Genomic DNA, 22,163 nt, shown 5'->3' with positions numbered 1-22,163 from the left:
GGCCAATTGATGAAACCGGAGAAAGAGCAGGATACATCTTTTCCTAAAACCGGGGCGAGTGTTTCTCCAGCTTGTTGTTTTACCGCGGCTGAAATGCATAATTCACCAGCTAACCTGGACCCTCACCTGCAGCACAGCCTCACCGCGGGCTGCCATGGGACAGCCATCTCTCTTATTTCCTTTAACAATAAATGTTCATGCCTCCCCATATCCTCGTTGCTCTCCTCTTTCCCTCTACCTTCCTTTGTTTAAGAAGCTCCGTTTGCTGCCTTATTATAGCGCCTCGGCTGTCTTTCTCCTCATGAGGAATGTGTTTGTCTCTGGGATACAGAAAGATTCCTATTTGGTTTTTTTTACACTTTTCACAAACTTTTATTTGCTCACCTGTACTGAGGAAGGGGAATGAATCCAGCCTCAGCTTGTCTCCTTCGGGCCCCGGTGCTGCGGTGGTCCGATCAAACAGGGACGTCCCCCTGCCCGAGTCTGGCAGACGAGGAAACAGGGACTGTATGGCCTGAGAAACGAAGGAGAGGAGAGGGGGAAAAGACAGTGGAAGAATATAAAAACGAGTTTCCTTTACTTCCTTAAGCGGTCGTAGAATGCAACAAAGTGCATCCACTCAAGTACTGAACCTAAATAGAAAGGTACTGGTCATTTAACTGATTTCCACGTTATGATAAGATAAAATAAAAGGTACTTTATTGATCCCAAATTTGGAAATGTTTGTGTTGCAGCAGCATACAAAACAACAAAACAAAGCATTGCACATAAGAAGTAGAAATTAAAGAAGAGAAATAAACAATACTAGAATTGTAACATCTCAAAAGATGGTGTGCACATGTTGTACTTTCAATTTATTTTCCAGCTTCAGTAATATAGCTAATTTGCAGATGTATGTTATAAATAAAACATTTCATTCAACTGATTGTGGATGGATGATGGTGAATTATTAAAGTCAGTAATTCAAAAGAAACCCCACCTATACCAGATGCAACATTAAAGTGATGAATACCTTAATGCGCCAATACATAAAATGCAATAGTTTAATATGTATGACTCTGAAATTAGCCATACTACACATTTGGTACTTCATGGATAATGATGCCAACTGTTTTTACACTTTAGTATTACTTCTTGTACTTCTTCCAACACTGCCTTTTAATATAGAAACGTTGCAATACGACTGCTTATGTGCAATGTACTCTTTATTTCTACAATTTAATAATATCATTATTGGCTTCTTCAATGCTTTTTCACTTTTGAATGTTGCTACTTACTTGTAAGCATGGATGTGTATACTCATTGGATTTGATTTACTCTTAAATTAAATTGACATGTAAGTGTACTATTTTACGTTTGCCTTTTATCTGCACTTTACCGAATAACACTGAATATGTCAATAATAAAGGATTTCTGATTCTGTTTCCCAAATAAGTCACACGTTTTGCTTCCAATCTGCCCTCGTGGCGCTGTTGTGTTTCCACGGTGTAAAGTCACATGTTGACAGCCGCAGAGTGTGATGCAAACAGTGACAGAGGACACGATAAAAAAGGGGGTGTCAGGGGACTGACAAAAAAAGGGAGGTAGGAGGACGCAGAGGCTCAGAGTGTCAAAGGCAAGGAAGAGTACAGAGTCAAATGTAGAACAGCGATTAGGATGGTGTGCACAAAGGATGAATGAGGAGGAGAGAGAGAGGGATTGTGGGTCTTCGTGTGAAGGGTACAAACAGATAGAGTGACACCCATTCAGGATGTAGGGCGGCTGTGTGTGTGTGTGTGTGTGTGTGTGTGTGTTAAATACGTAAAGGAGAAGGAGGCAAGGTAAAATAAATGGCACAGTTGAATCTCACGAATCAAGGGGACAAAGGGGGGATTTTTTTCTCCCCCCTAGCAGGACTTTTGGATCAATAGTATCTGTCACCCCGCAGCCCATAGTTTGAAAGGCGAGACTGTACTCCCAAGCTGGAGATCTGCGTTGCTTAACAAACCGCATTAATGACCCGCCATTGATCTGATCTGACGCGACCCCTTTGCTTTCTATTCCTTTCATTTTCAATCGATGACAGATGGATGCGCCATAGGAGACGGGATGAGAGCAGGAGGGGATAACGTCTTCTTTTGTTTTAAGGACAAGTTTAAACCGTCCTCCTCCTCTGTCTCCTTCAGTCTCCTTATCCCGTCTTAAGGATGGCACGACAAATGATGGATGGTGCTCTCCTACTGTACTTTCAAGTTACGTGCACTTTGTAGGACATTTACTGTTTAAAATGTAATTAAGTGCACTCACATCTAAGTTAAAAAAGACCTGTGGTGTATACAGCTATTTGAACTCATTTCTATTGATTTCCGTATTTGTTTCTAAATATAACTTCTAAAAAAGACGTACAAGTCAAGTATTCTTTAACTAAATTAGGATTTTTCTTTCTTTCCATTTTATAATAGCATTTATCTACGTAGGAAGTCTCTCTGAGCACGTGTTAAGAATTGTATCACAATTAGAGACGGGGGGAAAAAAGGCAGACATGATGATCACCATCCATTCTCTTGTAAAGATCGAACACACAGCAGGGGCCTGAGAAACACAAAAGGCAAACCACTGGAGTGCAATGGATTTCAGGTACCTGAATTAAATCACTATTAATAACAAATTAGGGAGCAGATCTCGCTATTCCTGCTTTTTAGTTCATGATTTCACTTATTTTACTCCCTGTGTTTTACCTGCTACATGCCATTGTGTGCGCACACTGTACCTACCACCTCACCTCACATACATTTGAATTAAAATTATGTCATTTGATAGACGCTTTTATCCAAAGCGACATTCAGTACTGTGGGCAATCTCCACAGGAGCACTTTGGGGTGAAGTGTCCCAGGGACACAACGACATGCTGACTGCAGTGGGGTTTGAACCTGTGACCCCCTGATCCCAACACCAAGGCTCTATCCACTGCTCCACACGCCTCCTTACCTTTATAATGTTAATAGTATCCTATGTTAACATTTGTTAGTCTATTTTTGAGTACTCTCACTTATTCTGTATATTGTGTCTTATTGAGATAAGTTGTGGATATGTATATTCACTGTTTTGTTGTTTTTATTTTGTGATTTTATTATATTTGTATGTTATTGTATTTTTAACTCTGCTGTGTCAAAAAGGACAATCCAATTTTCAGACTCATAAAGTATGTAATGTACCCATAATGATACACACTGAATCAAAGACTTAAACGAAATGTGGTCATCATTTAGATGTTTTTGTTTGTGCTTTTAAATGTGGGTTTTTATTTCCCCAGTGTTCTGTATTGTGTGTACGTCATGGAGGAGAGTCTTTCAGCCTGTGGCTTCTGATCTGGTTTCATTTTACAGTTTTACATTTGTTTCATGTCCTGTCTGTTTCTCATGTATTTATGCTATGTTTTTTTTTAATATAGTAGTTGATGTACGGCACTTTGCTCAACTCTGTTGTTTTTAAATGTGCTATAGAAATAAAATGGATTGGATTGGATTAGATAGGTGTCATTTTTCTTCATTTTTCTTTTTGATTATCATTATATGCATATGTATCTAACAATAAGTGCCCCTCTACCTCCCCCCCCCCCACCCCCCCCCGTCCCGCCATCTCTTCCTCTTTACCTCTGGGCTGCAGTCTGGAGTGCTGGTGCTCCCGTTGAAGTGGTTCTGTGCCAGAAAGAAGGGAGAGTTGGCCATGTCCAGGATGGGGTAGTTGACCAACACGACCTTACTGAAGTTGAATTTGTAGGTGAAGCGCTTCCCTTTGGTTTTGTGCAAAATGCGCTTGTTGTAGTAATACCTGCAAAGGAGGAGGAGGAGGAGGAGGAGGAGGAGGAGGAGGAGGAGGAGGAGGAGGAGGAGGAGGAGGAGGAGGAGGAGGAGGAGGAGGAGGAGGAGGAGGAGGAGGAGGGGATATGAAATAGGGATGATAGAGTGGGGAGGGGATAAAGAATAAAGGAAAAGGAAGAGGAAAAGGAAAAGAGGAGGGATAGGATTTAATATAACGCTCGCATCAAGGTTTTATGTCTCATCGCTAGCAGACACGAATAAGTAAACAAGTTCAGCGCTGTTGGACAAGAGCTATGCTGATTTCCCACTGTTTCTTATTCATCTCCTCTTACTCAAATCAATTCATGTCTGCCTTGATCCAATACAATAAGGTTTGTTTAAAAGGGAAATGTTATTACCAGCTGTTAGAAATCAAAACGCATTTGAGCCTCAGAGGGCCCTTAACCTACAGACAGCAAAACACCGCTTTATCGTGCACGATCGTATTAATAGAAACAAAATAATGTGATATAATAATGACATTAAAATAAATGCAAATATAAAATACAAAATGGTGTTTGACTTCGTAAAAAATATGATTTAATTCAGAAAATACAAGATGGGTCAGTTAAGGTGAAAGTAGTTTTCTGAATGTTTGAATGGATGTGCTTTCATTTGAATCATCACAAGCAAATTGGACTCTGAGACATGAAATCCAACCCAAGTGATTCGTAAATAGAGTAAATATAATTGTAACGGAGAGGCTGCAACTGTCTTTTTTTAACGGCAAAGCACGTTTACTAAGACAACAAGAGGAGTCTCCACGGTAACGACCACAGGTGTCTCCCGCTGGGCATGTAGCGCCGTCGTCATGCCGTTTCCTGTGCCACCCACAGAGGTGTCAAAACGTACAGTCTGCCAGGAAGCAGGCTTGATCAACAGTAAAGGCAAAACATGGCGCCATCTGGCTCAGGTGAAGGAGCTGAGAGGGGGGAGGAGGGGGGAGGAGGAGGGGGGACGTCGCAAATTGAAAAACTTGCCGAGACTCCGTCCTATCGCGAGGTAGAAGATATCATCTCGGACGCCATTTCTTTAGGATTTCTTAGTTTTGAAGTGACCACCGAATACAGAATGCATTAGGGCAACCTCAGCGTTAAACACTACGGCTCATTATGCAGACGCACGATTTAAACGAGTACCAGCGTCTCCACAGTGCAATGAAGTGTACGTGTTTTGCTTTGCGTGGCAATTGTGCCGTGGCCCTTAATTGAGCAATTAAGTGAGGCTAATTAAGAAGGCTAATTGTGGCCCCAGCCAATTCATAACAATTAGACTCTGACGACAGCCCCCATTAACGAGAGGCCAAAGCAAAGCAGAGGGAGGGGGGGCGGGGGGAATAAGTTGGGGCAGTGTGTGTATTTGCATAAGAATACTGTGTGTGTGGTTGGGGGTGTAAACTGCTGAAGGTATGGAGTGTGAGCGGTATTATTTTAATCATATTCGCCAAGTTTGTAGCCGACCAGTTCCCCCACGTTCCTCATTCCCGCAGAAGCAGTCCAAGCAATTTCAGACTGCGGCTTAATTTTTAAATCCCTATTGAATTTTTTATTTGGCAGCTCAATGGTGAACTTTCCATTAGGATGTCCACAGATAAGGAGAAATTGAGGGTATTGGCGTTCCCCAGGAGACGTCTCACCTTTATCTTTCCATTAAACCGACAGGAAAAAGCGAGACGTTAAGTGAGGATTCAGCCAAACAAGAGTAAACAATTTATGTAAACCGCCGTGTGATAAACATCTTGATTTATCCGATTCCAAAAAGTGCTCGAAAGTCAACAAACACGTACCTCCGCATCAGGTCTAAAACCACCAGACTCAGGGACAGTTTCATCCCGCAGGCCATAAGACTGTTAAACACCTGCACTTTTGAAAGGACATCCATAACATCTGTTTGCAACTCATATCAATATTCCAATTACTTGTATATAAACTATTCTGCACTATTTCTATTATATTCTATTTTATTGTATTTACTTGCACTATTATCTGCTCTATTGTGTTGCACTGTTGGAGGAGCCTGTGAAGTCAGATTTACTACACTGTAGCTATGCACACATGACAATAAAAGCCTTGCATCTTGAATCTACCTCAGAGCCCTGCTCAGCTTGTCATAGTTCATGTGGGGTTTACACTTCCTGGCCCCCCACAGCCGGGCCACTTCATCGGGATCCTTAATGACGAACTCTCCGTATTCCCCCTGCCAGGCGATTATCCCATTGTACTCCTCCTTCTGCAGCAGCTCCAGGATGAAGTGCCACAGCTGGATCTGTCGGGACCCGGGGCTCGACTCCGGCTTGTAAGCCCAGTCCGGAAAGGCGATCCCTGGACGGAGGGAGCAGGAAAGAGGGGAGGATGAGGTTAGGGCCTGTCATTTGTCCCGCTGTTTGCCGCGGGGGATCGCTGTCTGAATGACTGATGAGTGATGGAGGTGAGGGATGATGTGTTTAATATCACAGTACGTGCTTTGAGCAGTGTTAGTCTGCGCTAATGCCCTCTAGCCTCAACAGATTGGTCAGCGGGACGATGACAGCTCGCCGGGAGAGGTCTGATTGATGCTGCCCGGCCCGAATGTATGCACATCATAGACGGACTTAAGCAGCTTTTTGACCGATCCTAAAGTGAATCTGGCAATAACTAGCCTCGTAAAAACATTAGATACACAACCAATTACTACCAGAGAGTGAATTTGTTTACCAGTGTGTGTGGGTATGGTTATCTTTTCTTTTTTTAAATGGCTGAAAGTTTGAGATCAATTTCAACATGTTTTCATGATTATGTTCCATCATAACTGGATTGGCTTTTTTTTGGTTAGCCCCAGTTTAAACTCCTGACCTGGGTCTAAATTCAGAGGTATGTTTGAAGGTGTGTATGCAGATGCGTGAGTAGATTTATTGAACAAAAAAAACACTTCTTAGGTAAACTGAGTGAATGAAAGAATTGTACCCCTTGCACGAGCTTGATGGTGGGACTGACCTGGCGTCCAAAGAGCGGGCACCGGGGGGATCAGCAGGTCACTGACGCAGTTACAGTCCATACCTCCACAACACCTGCAACACAGAGACAAGACAACAAGGGAACAAGTTAGTAACTTGTCTTCTGCATCTGAATTAGTGCATCCTGAAAACCCCAGCAGGTTTATTTCAGAGAGTTAAAAAGTTGCAGAATGTAAACTTTGTTGAAAATGGAGGTATTGCATAATGGTCTACGGGCGCAATATCAGTTCAAAAACATACCTTAAATCGATGTGAAATATGGCAAGGTTATGTTTCATATGTCTTTGGTAGAGATCAGGTGTTTGATGGATGTGATCTTGTATGGCCACCTGAGGCTGCGTCTGATGCAACATGGTGGACATCCCTATAGTGCATTTACTGTATGAACAGGAATTACATAGTCTTTTGAAAACCAAGGTAAAGTCGGGCCATATTAAACATTAAAATAAGAGCTTTTAATATATAATATGGCTATTCCTTGGTGGGGTTGTTCAAATTAAAAAACTTTACATTAGGTGGAAGATCTTCATGTGTTATGTTTAGGTGCACTACCACAAGGAAGGCTTTGTTTGTAATGGGCATGAGAAACACTTCTCGGTATCACGCACCACGACTACAGCCATTGAGTTGAATCAACACCTATACATATAATATTATCATCTTCATGGTGTCATTTATTTATGGTTCTTGCATTAGTTTTAAGCTCCTAAAAGATCAGCAAAAGTGTATAAAGTAGCAGAACATGGAAAAATACCTTACATATTTTAACAGTCTCAGTTCATTTCAGTACTGGTAATGAAATAGTAGTTTCTGATAAATACATCTTTAGACGAGTCCAGGTTATATTAAGTGACCACATCAACAAATATACTGTAGTTTGATGTAATACAGGACCAAAATATGCAAAAAATAAACAGCTGCCTGAGATAAGGGTGAACAAAAAATGAATCTATTCTTATATTACATTTAACTGAAGCTTTTATCCAAAGTGACTGACAACAAGTGCAATGAACCATGAAGATAAAACAACATGCAGGTGCAGTCGCTTCAAATGAACCCAACTATTATAAGCGCTAGTGCATTATTTAAAAAATAAACAAAAAACATATTTGTAATGTTAATTTAATAGTTTAATACATTTTAGTTTCTATTTCTTCACACCTATGGGAGCACCACAGGTGTGCATCAAAGCTTTGACACAAACTGTTCATCTTAAATCTGTCACAGTACCTCACAGTTCATCTCTATGCGAGCTGTGATCCAAACCCATCCCAAACAATACCGTGTGCATTAAATGCCAGCTAATGACGACATTGTCACGGAAATACATGCATAAAGACGTCTGCTGACAGGAGGACGTGAGGAGGGTTCATTGTTTCCGCAGAGAGACGGGATGAAGTTTGGATATCACAGTTTGATCAGGGTTGTTTTACAAAGCTCAGATGGAAGAGATGCCCTGCTGCTACACTCATATCTTTAATGCTGGCCTCTCCATCTCTGCCTCCACTCTCTGCCTCTATTTAATTATGCTCTGTGAATTTTGGATTTTCCCTCCAGCATCGAAATGGAACGTGAATTATTAAGGTGTGTTTGTATAAATTATTATTGCTAACTCCAGGCACTTCTCTCTCTCTCTCTCTCTCTCTGACCGACTCTCTCCTTCCATCTTTCTCCCGCTCGCTCTCACCCTGCTTCTAGCCTTTGGATTGTGGCCCCTCTCCTCATCTTTCGTGTTTTCAAGCTTCTGTCTTCAAATATACAGTTGGCATTCACCCTCATCTCACTCACATATTATTTTTTTCACGTTATCACTTCTTATTATTTATTCTTCTTCCATCAGCCTTGTGTTTTCTGCCTGCGCTCGTTTTCCCATAATGAGTCAAAGTTATCACCAGGGTTCAGATAACAACGTCTTCACAAAAAGCTCCGGGAATATTTCCACCAAACTGCACTAACCTGTTCGATCATTTTGTATTCAGCGTACCGGCAGGATATCCAAACACACGTTGGCCTTCACACCATTACAAACGTCTCTCTTTCACAACGTATGTCCTTCTATTAAAACTCGATACAAGCCGTACGCCGGCCCCAGTGGAGAGGGGTACGGGTCTTTAAAAAATAAGATATTCTTTGTGTTCGAGGTAGTAATCTATAAGTTTCATTTTCCCTGTGGGCTACAGGTCATCAATACTGCATCATATGTTTCATTTGCCATATTCTGGCGGCACACAGCATGTATAAACTGGTCTCCTCCGAGGATCGTGTATACGTGAGCTCCTCTGACGGGGTCTCTGCGGCCCCTCTCGCACCACCTACACCGCCTACATCTATATCCATTTTCCCTCTCCGACAGCGGAACTACACAGGTGAATCCTCCCTTCCTCTTTCCCACCTCCTCTATTCACACACACCTATCCTCCGTCTGCTCCCCCGCCCCACCCATCTCTCCATCTCTGTGTGTTTTGCTTCGGCGCAGTAATTTTCCGTTTGATTTCGGAGGTAATGCATTTTTTACAAATCAAAGAGGAAGCCAGGCAGCCCCCCCCCCCCTCCTCCTCCTCCTACCTCCTCTCCCCCTCCCCAGTCTTCTCGCCCCCCCCCTCGGCCCCCCAGGCCAGAGAGGAGATAAAGGAGCCCCCATCATTTCCTTGTTAGTTTTGATTTGGGCAGCGCAGGGCTTTCAAGTTCCCCCCATCACCCCCAGAAACATTATAACTAGCAGCCCAGGGAATACTGTTCCTGGTGCGCACACACTCTTACACACACATGCATGCACTGACTGTCAGATACAGACGCTGCTCACAGATTGTAATGGATTGCACGGTAAACACACACCAGATATGCCACAAATACACAGGTAGCTCAGGTAGCACACACACACACACACACACACACACACACAACACACACACACACACACACACACACACACACACACACACACACACACACACACACACAGAATAAGACACGGAGCCCATAGATATTGACTGAATCGATATAGACACACATCTCAGTGAGCTGAAAGAGAGAATGCACTTTGTTTAGTAAAAGATGGTACTGATTGAGACAAAAAAATTGCTATACAGAGCGACAGTGGACAAAAACAAAAGGACTCCTCTCGCACAACAGGCCACGGATAAGAACTCAGTCTGGATGATGGATCACACAGTTACCGGTGACAATAGTGAAAACACACAAAAGGGGCATGGAGTTACTGTACAGTCACATGTTGACAAAAGCACCTTCGACGCTCAAAGGAAACCTCAGTGTTGCTCCTCCACATGTTATGAGTCTAGTTTTAGCTAACCCTCTGGTGTGTTGTGAGTCAGAGGCTTTTGATCATTCAGGCAGTGGAAAGAATCGGCTGTTTTTAGGGACAGTGTTTCCTCTGCTGTCTTTAGGACATCACGAAGACGCAAGGACTCACAGTCAAGGCTGGTCGAGGCTCAAAGGGTATTAAGTCAAACAGAAAGATCCTGATATTTGCCTTGTAATAAGAGTAGCAATTATTAAACAAGTAACAAGGATCTGGTAATACATTCAGAATGCTTAAACAAAAAAAGGGTATTAAGTGCGATGCTCAACTTCCAATTAGCACAAAAAGACTCAACCTTTTAAACAACCATTAAAGAGGATTATATCTGGATTTGTGGGAAATAAGCTGTAAACACAACCTCAAAATAGTATCACACTAAGGTTGATATTGTGACTTTACTTCTTCCACACTTGAATAACAGCATTCATCAGGTTGTGCTTTTTGGCCACATAGTCAATGTAAGTCCAATATTCACTTCCTTTTGGTTCTGTTTCCTCTAAACCAGGGGTGTCAAACTCAAGGCCCGGGGGCCAAATCCGGCCCTTGACTTCATGTCATGTGGCCCCATAAGAGCTTGCAAAGAATATAATATGTTTATTATACGGTTACATGATGATTTACAGAAGCACGTTGCCCATAAACTACATGTCCCACAATGCATCTCAAATTAGATTTTTTTCTCAGAATGTGCCCTTTTCTCACAATTTGACTCTTTCTTAAACATTTTACTTTTTTTTTTAAATGTCACTTCTGTTTTTGACTTTTTTTTCCAGCTTTTCTTTTTAAATCATTTTGTGACATTCCCACTGAAGAGACTTGCAATTATTTGCCCCAGACTTCTGCTTTCAGACGTAGTTAATTATGAAGTTATTACCCTATCCAATAATAATCCAATGCAGAGGCAACAATGTAATATAATACATTATTTTATATATTTATATATAAGTTACAACCGGCCCTTTGAGTGCAGCCATAATGCTGATGTGGCCCGCAATTAAATTGAGTTTGACACCCCTGCTCCAAACCAACTCCTGAACAATGTAAATGTGTCCCTTACACTATTTGTATTTATTTTTTAAACACACTTCGTTTGGCTGAGGAGAACTGCATAATCAAGTGGTCATTTTCTAGTCATTTCATCCTTTCTAAATATGAATATATTGTTAATAACTGATTCAATCTTGATGTGATAACTTATGTGGTTTGCACTCATTGTCCCTGTTATTATCTTGTCTGATTTCTCTTATCTTTTGCCTGTAAAGCACTTCTTTAGTTTTATTGCACACAATTATGAGTTTAAGAGTCATACTGTATAATGTCCTTTATGCTGATTCAAATACACAATAAAACACGATGAAATCCTTATTAGATATGCTCATAATTGGGAGTATAAGGTCTTCTATAACCACGTGGAAAGTCATCACAACTAGGCTCATTACTTTGAGTTAAAACTGGTGTTCTGTGATGTGCCCCTTATTACTGTCCAAGAACATCTGAGTGTGTTTCATTAGAGTCCACGAGTTTCAGGTTTGAAGAGAAACATATTTGGAACATCTTCTTCCCGAGCAGGACTGACGGATACACACTGATGCAAGTTTGCAGCCAGGCGGGTAATCTATAGCACCAGCCCGTCAGCAGAAGCGTTGCTGCGGAGGTTAGTAGGCCACTGACGGGAGTGAAAAGGAAACAGTGAAGTACCAACTATGTTTTTGAAATTCTGCAGAGTGACTGGGGTAGAGGGAGGAAAGGGGGGGCACACTGACATTCAGGCAACATTATATCTCCAGTGCTGTCTAAAGAAGGAAAGAGTGATGGGTCACGATATAAAAAGATAGGAAAATATGAGAGGCACGAAGAGTCTGGCCTCTCCCGCTTTCTTTTTCCACAAGATGAAACGGGCTCTGAACATCTGTCTCATCTTCCCGTTTTTTCCGGTTGCCCCTGAAAAAGGCCCAACTGAACCCACTTTCTCTCTCCCTTTCTCTTCACTTGCCTCTCTCCTGCTATCTCTGTCTCTCCCTCTCTGTTCCTCTCCCTGGTTAGCTCTGACACACTGGTCAGCCTCAGGGTGGAAGAACAGAGGGACTCTGCTATGGGTTTGTTAGAGGAGATGGAAAGAAGGAGAGAGGAGAAACGAGGAGGGGAGAGAGAGAGAGGGAGGGGGAGGGTTGGTCAGGAGGAAGACGGAAAAAGAACCTGTCCATCCAAATGTTAAAGCGGAAAGTCAACACAGATTTGATCACTATATAGTGGCCTAATCGTCTTCTGGTTTAGCTTCAACTATTTTCAAAAATGTAAAATGTTGATGTTTTTTTTTCTTCTATTTTGCCATTTAAACAAATATTTACCGACCTCACAATGTTATACAGAAAGTAATACGCTGGCCAAACCTATCGAGGCAAAATCCAGCAGATAATTTGTAGCTATTTTGTTTTGCACAACTGAATGAGAATGGTTCTCCCATGATATAAGAGAATGAGATAGATATTAGATATGTCTGAATGAAAATGTTTAGACTTTTAATACATTATCTTACTCTAAGTTAACCCAAAGCTAGTGCTACATTATTTGCCCTCCTAGTTCACTAGTAAACCATTTTCAAAAATAAAAACGAAACCGGACTTTCCCTTCTCTTTTGAATATGATACAAATCTTTAAGCCTTTTGTTGGATATTAAACTAACTATGGAATTGGGACACTTGATTAAAGAGTGAGAATGTTCTTTTGGGTTAAATATTTTATATTTCATTGTACGTTACTTGTCTGTCTTAACATCTTTTGACTAAAGGAATAAGTTATTCTGAAGTCATCACTTTGTCATCCATTGAAAGTGTTATATTTGTAGACACATAATTTAATTTAATTAAACAGTGATTGCTTGAAAAACCCCCCAATGTTATCAGTGTTAAGAGTCGGAGATGTGCATCCACTAACACATACTGGCAACATGGGGACTTTCATTGTAGCTGAATTTCCACTTTTCTTCCTTTGTACCTTGAGCCCTGCAGTATATCATACTGTCATATGAAAGAGTGAGAATTCAGTGCTACACTGTAATAGGGACAGACAGCAGTGCAGTACTGTCAGATATTTAACCATGATGTATAGATACAGGAAAACTGAGGCTCTGTGACCATTCTCCCACAGAGCAGCCATTACTCCACACTGCAGGGGCAGAGATACTGAGCCCTTTCCACAGAGAGCCTCTCAGACAGCAGAACCACCAACATAGAACAATATTTAGAGAAATACAGCTTGAAAAATACATGTACCAGCAGGTATAGCGACTGTGTGACCAATGTGAGGTTTAAAGGACAAAATTAAAAACCCTAGCTATGACAACAGAGAAATGTCCAACATTGCAATTTTTGTAATCAATAAACAAAGTTGGTCTAATACCAACCTCCGCTTCAACACCTATAGAACGGGGTTATTATATAGTTCTCTTCTTGACAAAAAATCCAATGTATTAGTCTGTCTTTTAATACTTTCAGATTAACCCATTAGGTCTGTCCATTTGTCGCTATACTGAAGATATTCACCTTTAAAGGTTAGTTACAAATGTTATGTTTAGTTAATTTAGGCAATTCTTTAAAACAAGTAAGTACACTTTGATAACTGTTGCCCAAACAGGTGGATTTAATGGGGACTATTTTCAGCTGCGGATTGATACACATTTGATGACCCAGTGTATGTTTAAGTCAACATAATTGTGAGGGATAGATTCATAATACACTACCATGTTCATTATAGTTTATGAAAATGTCACCAGTGGGGCTCATGTATGTGTTGTTAGTAGCCTACTTTTTTGGACCACAGTGGAGGTCTGTGGCACAGAGGGTAAGCATCTACAATTGAGAGGTTGTTGGATTTGTTGACAATAATACAAATAATTGAAATCAAAATTCATATTCTTTGAAGACCATGTTCAACAATGTTTGAGAGCTCTGGTGAGTCTTGGATAAAGTTTAGACTGCACGTGTCTTAAATGGGAAACTGTATCTTCTCATAAATAAGGATTTTTTTAAGGGTTTCACGAAAGGCGGAGAACTCCAACAAGTTTAAGAGGAGGTGAGTGGAGATGAGGATGTGAGCTCGTGAAACGGTATTAGTGTGCCGGCCTTAAGAAAATAAGGAAAAGAAGGGGGAAAAGGATGAAGAAAAAGTATCAATCGATAGGGTTAAATTATTCATCGTCATTAATTATCGATCGCTCTCCGCTGCCGGCTCGTCCGCCTCGCGCCAGAGTTGAAAGGAGGGAAAGCGCGCTTTATTAAAACCGGCTCGAGCCTCATTGTTTCATGTCCCGCGGCAAAGAAAAAGCTCGAGTTTGGCTCTAGAAAACACACACACACACACGCACGGACACACACACACACACACACACACACCACACACATACACACACACACACACACGTTACTCTACTCTACTCCATCTCTTACGTTCTCCTTCTCGCACGGGAGGAGCTTTGGGGAGCCTCGCGCGGTGTTCACGGGGCGGCTGTGTCTCGCGTGGATCGATGAGGGATCAATGGCTCGCGCTGACTAATAGCCAGAGAGCGCCTTTGATCTCGCGGCTGAGAGATCAAAACCTGCGCGAGAGGGAAGAGAAATAGGAAAAGAAACTGCGCCGGCGAGCTGACCTTCACTCACACACATGCAACACACACGTATTTACGCAAAACCCGTAGCCTACGCAGCTTGTAGGGAATTGGACTGCAGGATATCCTATCAGCAAACAAACTGTGAGAGATGCATTACTAACGAAGCTGCGAACAATATGCACTGGACACATTTAGAATAATAACCAATCTATCTATAGGCTGTAATAGAGATCCTTCAGTTCACACACTTCCTCACACCAGAGCCACACACACACACACACACACACACACACACACACACACACACACACACACACACACACACACACACACACACACACACACACCACACACACACACACACACACACACAGACGCAGGTGCTGCACACGTCACCTTGCTTCCTAGTTGTTGCTTTTGATTTTGACTTCCTCTGACAAGGTGATGCAGTGAGAACAAGGAAACCATCTGTTGTTTCCAGTGAACAGATGAGGGTACTATAGGGCTCAACTTCACGCCTATAGAGACCAAAGAAGTGTGTGTGTGTGTGTGTGTGTGCGTGTGTGTGTGTGTGTGTGTGTGTGTGTGCCTGTTTATGGGTAAGATGGGGAGAGAGAGAGAGAGAAGAGCAGTTTGTAAAAGGCAACAGAAGTGGCCTTATATGGAGACAAATCGTTTAGGATTTTAAAAGCAGCTGCTTAGATACTTCTAAAGGGAAACCGTAAATGTCAACGAAAACATTTATTTGGAAAAATGTATTAATAATAAAAGCGGTAAAGAGTTTTTCTGCTCACTGAAATTGACATTAACACACTGTATGAACTTCATAACAATGTGTTTGAAGTTTAATCTTCTATTTACAGTCATGGAGAAACTGGGCCTCTTAAAACAGACCAATGTACCTAATAAAGTCATATTACCTCAATACCTTATAGACTTCAGTTAATGAAAAGTGCTTGCTAATGTAATTTGGAATTGGTGTTAGCTGTAAAACACATGTAAACATAAATGGATTTTCATGTGCACCATGTGATTGTCAGTAAAGGAGCTTTATTCATAAGAGGTCCATCAATGACCAAGGTCAAGGGTTTGACCTCTCTGGGGTCTAATTGACCCCATAAGTAACTATGATGACATGTTTACCATTTTTCTGTTTCTGAACTACTTGTCCAAACAAAAACAATATATTTCGGTTCACGCATAGCCCATAGCAAACCCACTACACTTTAATAATATGACTTATATTTCCTATACTTTGGATTCTTATTAGATTGTTTGTATTAATGTCTGCTTGCAACTTTCTTTATACTATTTTACTTTTGTCTTTATTTGTACCGTCTCTTTGTTGTATGTAACTCTCCCTCTGGGACAAATAAAGGAACAGAAAATGTACATGCTTAATTGTCATTTCTGTATTTAGTCACCTTTACGTGTAATTGTGGCAATCAGAGTGGTATAATCCATCTTTACTTGAATAAGGGGAAAAAAAGGTGTATTATTTGTTTAACACAGCAATGGGTTCTGCGGGACCCAAAACAACAAGTGAAAAAGCGAATTTCCACAAAGCCTCAAGGGTTAAAAGCAACCTTATTAGTCACTAAGAACCACAACATAATCCGTTACAAACAGTGTGTTGTTTTCCACTCTTTTACCCGAGGAAATGCTCTCCTCTTTCTCTCTACTCATCCTCATCATGCTCTCTCTATCTCTCCCCTCACCCCCCCTCCCTCTGGTCAGTGAGTTACTCTCTCTATCGCTCTCACTTCCCGAATTAACCACTCAAGAAGTCACCACCGACTCAATCAATAGCTCATACATAAACCCCGCTATAATCGCTCCCCCAGCCTGTCTGTCTGCCCCCTCCCTCCCTCCCTCTCCTCACCCTTTACCCCCTTCCTCAGCTTAAAACTGACACTACTCTTCCTCCCCTCCTGTGTCCCACTGTTTGTCTTTTTTATGACTTTATCGTGTCCTTGTCTCATTATCGTGGACCCTCTCTCCTCTCACAAAAACATCACATGTCTGTCATAAACACAACAGGAGTTAATCAAGATAATCCCAAAGAAAGTCCTTTCACTACTGAAAATTCTAGAATAGCCTGATCTTACGTTTTTTTTATATTTCTAAATGAATGGAAATGTATTTTCTTTAATTGACAAAAGTTACAGACCATGTCAGCGCAAGACTTATCCTAAAACTTCAGCAAATGGTATCAACTTTTCAAAAGGCTTTGCATTTCTCCAGAAAAAGTCACGATGTGTTTTAACTCATCAATATGAAACCTCACCCAACTTTTGTCCACTTCTACGTTTTTCTGCTTTCATAAATACTCAAGTTAGTTTTGTAATCATTTCTAAAAAATATTTCTAAAATACTACATATAAGACGTGAGAATGACAATGTCCTGCGGTTGTTTCTGTTCGAATTCCTGATTTGTACACAGTCCATCAACTTTGATCAATACTGGGGGTCAATTTGATGCATTAGGAAATATTTCAAATGAATTCACAAGGTAGAAAATTAATCATATGCACGAAAATCTGATTAACCGTAAGAGTACAATCTCTGACTCCGCGTTGGTTTGAGGACACAAAGGACTCACGACGGCAATATTTGAATTGGGTCAACCTGCAGCATCTTCAATTATCTTTTTTCAGATATCCAAAGGGGCACAAATGATAAATAATGACGTCCTATCTAGACTTGTTGTGCGTCTCCTGCTGAATACTTCTTTGAAATGTGACCTGATGCTACTCCGGGAGTATTCTCAACTCCTCTGGTTTCACTAACCCGACTATATTCCTTTGGGGACTTGGTATTTGTGTAGCATCCCTCTAAAATGTATTACAGGATCACAGTAATTCTTTTAAGTGCGAGGGCACTATCGGCCCATGTTAGTGTGTCCAGGCAGAATGGACCCAGTATTGCGTTATAGCAAAGACAAGGAGACATCAATATTGCATTATCTCATGTTTAACTGTGAGACGCAGATAGTTGTTTTGGGGGCCTTACAGATATTGTATTACCAAAGGAGATACAGGCAGACATCAACACACACACACAAACACAAGGAGAGAAAAAAAAAAGAATAACACACAGAGAATTTTAAAATTATGAGGCCTCTACACACCCTCTGCTCGTTCCCCTTCTCTATCTCTTTCTGCCTCTCTCTCTCTCTTCTTCTTTGCCTCTCTCTCCTCTCTCCAAAGTCTTTGATTCGTCCGTACGGTTTGATCTGCGAGAGAGCGAGTTTTGTAAACACATTTTCCACGATCATATAGCCACGGGCAAGGGGAGCGTGAGGCGCGGAGGAAGAAGAAGGAGGAGAGGGAGAGAAACTGAGAGAAAGAGATGGAGTGTGTGTGTGTGTGTGTGTGTGTGTGTGTGTGTACATATGTCTGTGTGTGTGTCAGAGGGACGTTTAATGAGCGTGCAAGATGGAAAGACAGACTGACATAAAATACAAGGATAGAGCCTCAAATATGACTTACTGCTATAGCAACAAAGACACACAAGTGCAAACCCCCCCCCCCCCACACACACACACACACACACAAAACAGGGAGCCCAGACTGATGGTTTTGGCACAAGTAAAGCATCACAGGGGTTGATGAAATGTGAAGCAACAAGGAGAAAAAGCAAGTTATTCAGTTTTCCTCATCATGCAGAGGGTGGTGACACTCCAACACTGTATTTCCCGATACGACACTTCCTGACTGGTGCAGCCATGAAGTCACACACACACGCGCGCGCACACACATACAAACACACACACACACACAAAGTGATGCATCTCGTTTGCGATGATGAACAGAGAACACAGAGAGAAACAGCGTCTGAAAAACAGATTATGTTTGGAGCCAATAAAGCGCAGAGCACAGACGGTAAACACACCGTGGTTTAAAGCTGAACTAATAAAAGTGCGAGGCTCTCATTCCTTACATTTTTTTTTTTCACTTGGTTGCTACATTTTATTTTTTCATTTGGCAGCTGCTAATCCGGTTAGCTTCGATCGGCTCCGGTAATGGCGCTAACCCGTCGCTTCTACACCGACTCGTCTCCACGGGACGCGGCGGAGAGGAGGCGACTCTGCCTCGGTGTGAGCATCAGACAAGACGCCGGAGAGGAAGAGGAGGAAGAGGAAGGACATGTGTGCCATAGATCACTCTAAGTGTGGCAAGTTATGTCCCCATTAATGTTTAAACGTCCCCACACGTGTGGCAAGATGTAAAGGAAAGATCGGGAAATCACTAACAAAACTTCATCAGGAAAGTTATCTTTGGAAAAACTGCTAAAAAAATAATTCAAGTGGTTTTTACTTGATATTACTACAATAAACTTAAAAAAATAAACAAATAGATTGAGAAATGTGGACTAATGTGCAAATGATTCGCGCGATGTTGCATAGGCCTATATGGAGGCCTACAGGCTCCTTATAATAACGTGCATGCATTATTATCGCATCATATTTATAATAATAAAACGTAGGCCTATTACTTATTATAACATATTAATTTGCACTTATATTAAGTGCATGTTCTTAACTTCCTGGTGAATTGGCTGCTTGACTTTTGGCACAGCGGGGTGAGATGCAGGCTATCACATCTGAAGGACTTTTTTGTTTTCCTAAAAGACGAGGAAACACTCCTCAACAATTCTGCAAAACATCCCATCGCGTCAGTCGTTAAAAAAATGATTTTTCTTTTCATTTGTCTCTTTCCTTCCATTCTTGCTTTCTCTCTCTCTGTTTTTACTTAGCCTACTGCTTTTTAGCAAGAAGAATAGCTGCGAGCTGTGTAGCCGGTTGTCAGAATATTTGTGTGTGTGTGAATTGTGCAGTGCAGTGTAGCGTTTCCTCTTCCTCTCCTTTTCCTTTCTTCTCTCAGTCTTTTCTGTCCGGGGAATTGTTCTCAACGTCCACAAACACATTGCAAATACCCGCCGGCCCAGCCGCATCGATTTCTAATTAGACGCCAGGATAATCGTTGGAGAGAGATGAAAAAAAAGGAGAGAGTGATAGCGAGACCGAGTAAATAAATATATAAACAAATTAGAGTCCAGATTAATTGAATGAATATGAGCATTACAAAAAGAAACAAAGGTGATCTTGGCTGATAAATGTAGCGCGGACCGAACGGGAAACAAGGCAGAGACGTACATGTGTGCGGAAAAATGCGATTGGGAAATTAGGCTCTTTGTCAAACGTGTGTTTTCTAATTACTGATAGGTGATACATTAATGTGAAATGTGCATATTAAGTTCCTATCCATTGTAAACGTCACTGCAACAGAGCTCAGTGGATAGCTAATGGTGAACATCTAAAATATATTAAAACAAAATGTACATTTCCATCAGAAGTGGAGGAATATGCTCATAAGAGCCACTGTTTGGGTAATTACACCAAAGTGCAATAATGTAAAAAAACTAAAACAAATACTGCAACACCACTGTTGTGCAATATGTACATTGGAATAACTTTTATTTATAATTGAATATGATGTGTTTTGTATTCTTCACATAACAATGTACATTTCCCCTGTGGGACACATAAAGGAACCTTGATAATGAGTCTCACCTGAAATACATTGTGTATAACATGGCGTAATAAAACCCAGTGATAACTATCGGTCCACCTGCTTGAAACTGTGGCAGAAATCAACCTTGAACTAAAGCCACAGCTGGATTACCCAACTTCTCCTCTGTTCAGTCAAATGTCCCCCCCTCCCCCCTCCCCCCCCCCCCCCCCCCCCCCACCCTCCCCTCTCTGTCTCCTGACAGAGTGTGACAGGGGGTGAGCCGGGGAGCTCAGGTAGCTCGTTTACTTTAATTAACGTTTCATCATCCTCGGAGCGGGACCGCGCACCGTATCTACACTCTTTCATGCTGCTCCGTCTCTCATCCCTGTTCTCCATCCATTCATCATCAGCCCTCCCCTCTCCATCTTTATCTCCCCCTCTCTTTCCTCCCCTCCTTCAGGCTCAACTCTCATCTTTTCTTCAACAACTCGCCATATCGCCCCCTGCTCTCTGTCTCATGTCCACTCAGGCATATACAGGATAATAATTCAAACACTTTCCTTCCTTACTTCCCTCCTCCTTTTCCTCTATTATATTTGTACAACTTTTCTACTTCTTTCCCTCCTTAAACTCATTTTCTCCCCTCCTTTGCAGTCTGTTATTTACCACATCATTCCAGGCTGGTTTATCATCATTTCTGGATGCTATTGCACAGATATCATAATTATGAATGGATTTAAATATCTATTCAGGAAGAACACTTGATGGCACTGAAGCAGGGAGAAGATGAGTGGAGGGTTATTGAGCGTATTGACTGCCTCTGATCATGTAATGGAAAATAAACCTACAGTCGGTGATCATCATCAGGCATCCAACCGCGATAAATAAAATCAATTTCAGGTCTCTAGCAGTCGGCTTGAGAATCAATTATAGAGCTAATGTTTCTAGAACATCTTCATATTATTATTTATTTGTAATGCAGTTTTATCTGAATGCCAACAAAATGAGGTCATTGTGTGACTCACCCATTTTCTGTTTGTCCTTGAGTGTAAGGGGGGGGGGGGGATTCAGCAGCGGGAAAGTGGACTACAACAAGGATGAGACTGCACAAATGTAAGCGGATGAAACATCTGCATTTCCCACTATTTTGATCGTGAGTAAACATTGGACCGAGCAGCAACTATAGCGTTGTTTTCTATAGCTTCGGTTCACTTTTACGCATGTTCTGCTATCAGTTGATGAGCGGTAATACTTCTGTAACGCCTCACAGATAACGTTTCTCTGTGCAACATTTTCCAAAGTCCAAAATAACCAACTTATTACATGTCGTTTTTGTTTAAATTTCAGGCAAACCCCATTAATATAAACCAACAAACTCAGTTTACCCATCAGCCCTATGCGTCTCTACTTCCCTGACGAGAATGTGCATGTTAATGAGGACAAGACAAGTTATCGCAAGGTTTAAGAAAATGTGCTTTTTGGAAGAGGGCTTTTGAAAAAGTGAAACAATTGCATTAATAACTATTATCTTGAACTATGTAGGCAATTAGCAACGACTTATATTTTGAGTAAACTGACCTTTTATGGTCTTTTTTCTTGCAATAATTGGCCCTCACTCACTCTTGAACTTTAAAACACTTGGACTACATTTCAATGTAATTTGTATTCAACAATGAGCCATATTTCAATGTTTGGACAATCAGGCTATAATCATCTTAAACGTAGACCTTAAAAAGGTTCACTATGCTACTTGCAACTACAGTATGTAATGACTTGAATGCCTAAGTATAGAAGTGTTGGTGCTGATTACCATGAATATTAGAAGTCAACACAAATCCAATGTCAATGATTTACAACTACATTCAGGAGCTTCTGCTGATACAAAAGGGGT

At 41.4% G+C, this 22,163-nt stretch overlaps 1 protein-coding gene across 1 annotated transcript in view; it reads right to left on the bottom strand.

Annotated features, from left to right (window-relative positions):
* Nucleotides 1-22,163, bottom strand: part of erfl1 (Ets2 repressor factor like 1) — a 42,647-nt gene that overhangs the window by 4,035 nt on the left and 16,449 nt on the right. The window contains exons 3-6 of the mRNA XM_034221652.1: nucleotides 6,812-6,885; nucleotides 5,926-6,160; nucleotides 3,633-3,810; nucleotides 385-514 (exon numbers count right to left, since the gene is read on the bottom strand). Coding sequence (XP_034077543.1) covers nucleotides 385-514; nucleotides 3,633-3,810; nucleotides 5,926-6,160; nucleotides 6,812-6,872 — 604 coding nt within the window. The 5' untranslated portion in view covers nucleotides 6,873-6,885. The remainder of the gene's footprint in view (nucleotides 1-384; nucleotides 515-3,632; nucleotides 3,811-5,925; nucleotides 6,161-6,811; nucleotides 6,886-22,163) is intronic.

The sequence above is a fragment of the Gymnodraco acuticeps genome, unplaced genomic scaffold (genome assembly GCF_902827175.1).
Source record: "Gymnodraco acuticeps unplaced genomic scaffold, fGymAcu1.1, whole genome shotgun sequence".
Lineage (NCBI taxonomy): Eukaryota > Metazoa > Chordata > Actinopteri > Perciformes > Bathydraconidae > Gymnodraco > Gymnodraco acuticeps.
Note: the sequence above shows the minus strand (reverse complement) of the source record. Positions and strands in the feature narration are given on the sequence as shown.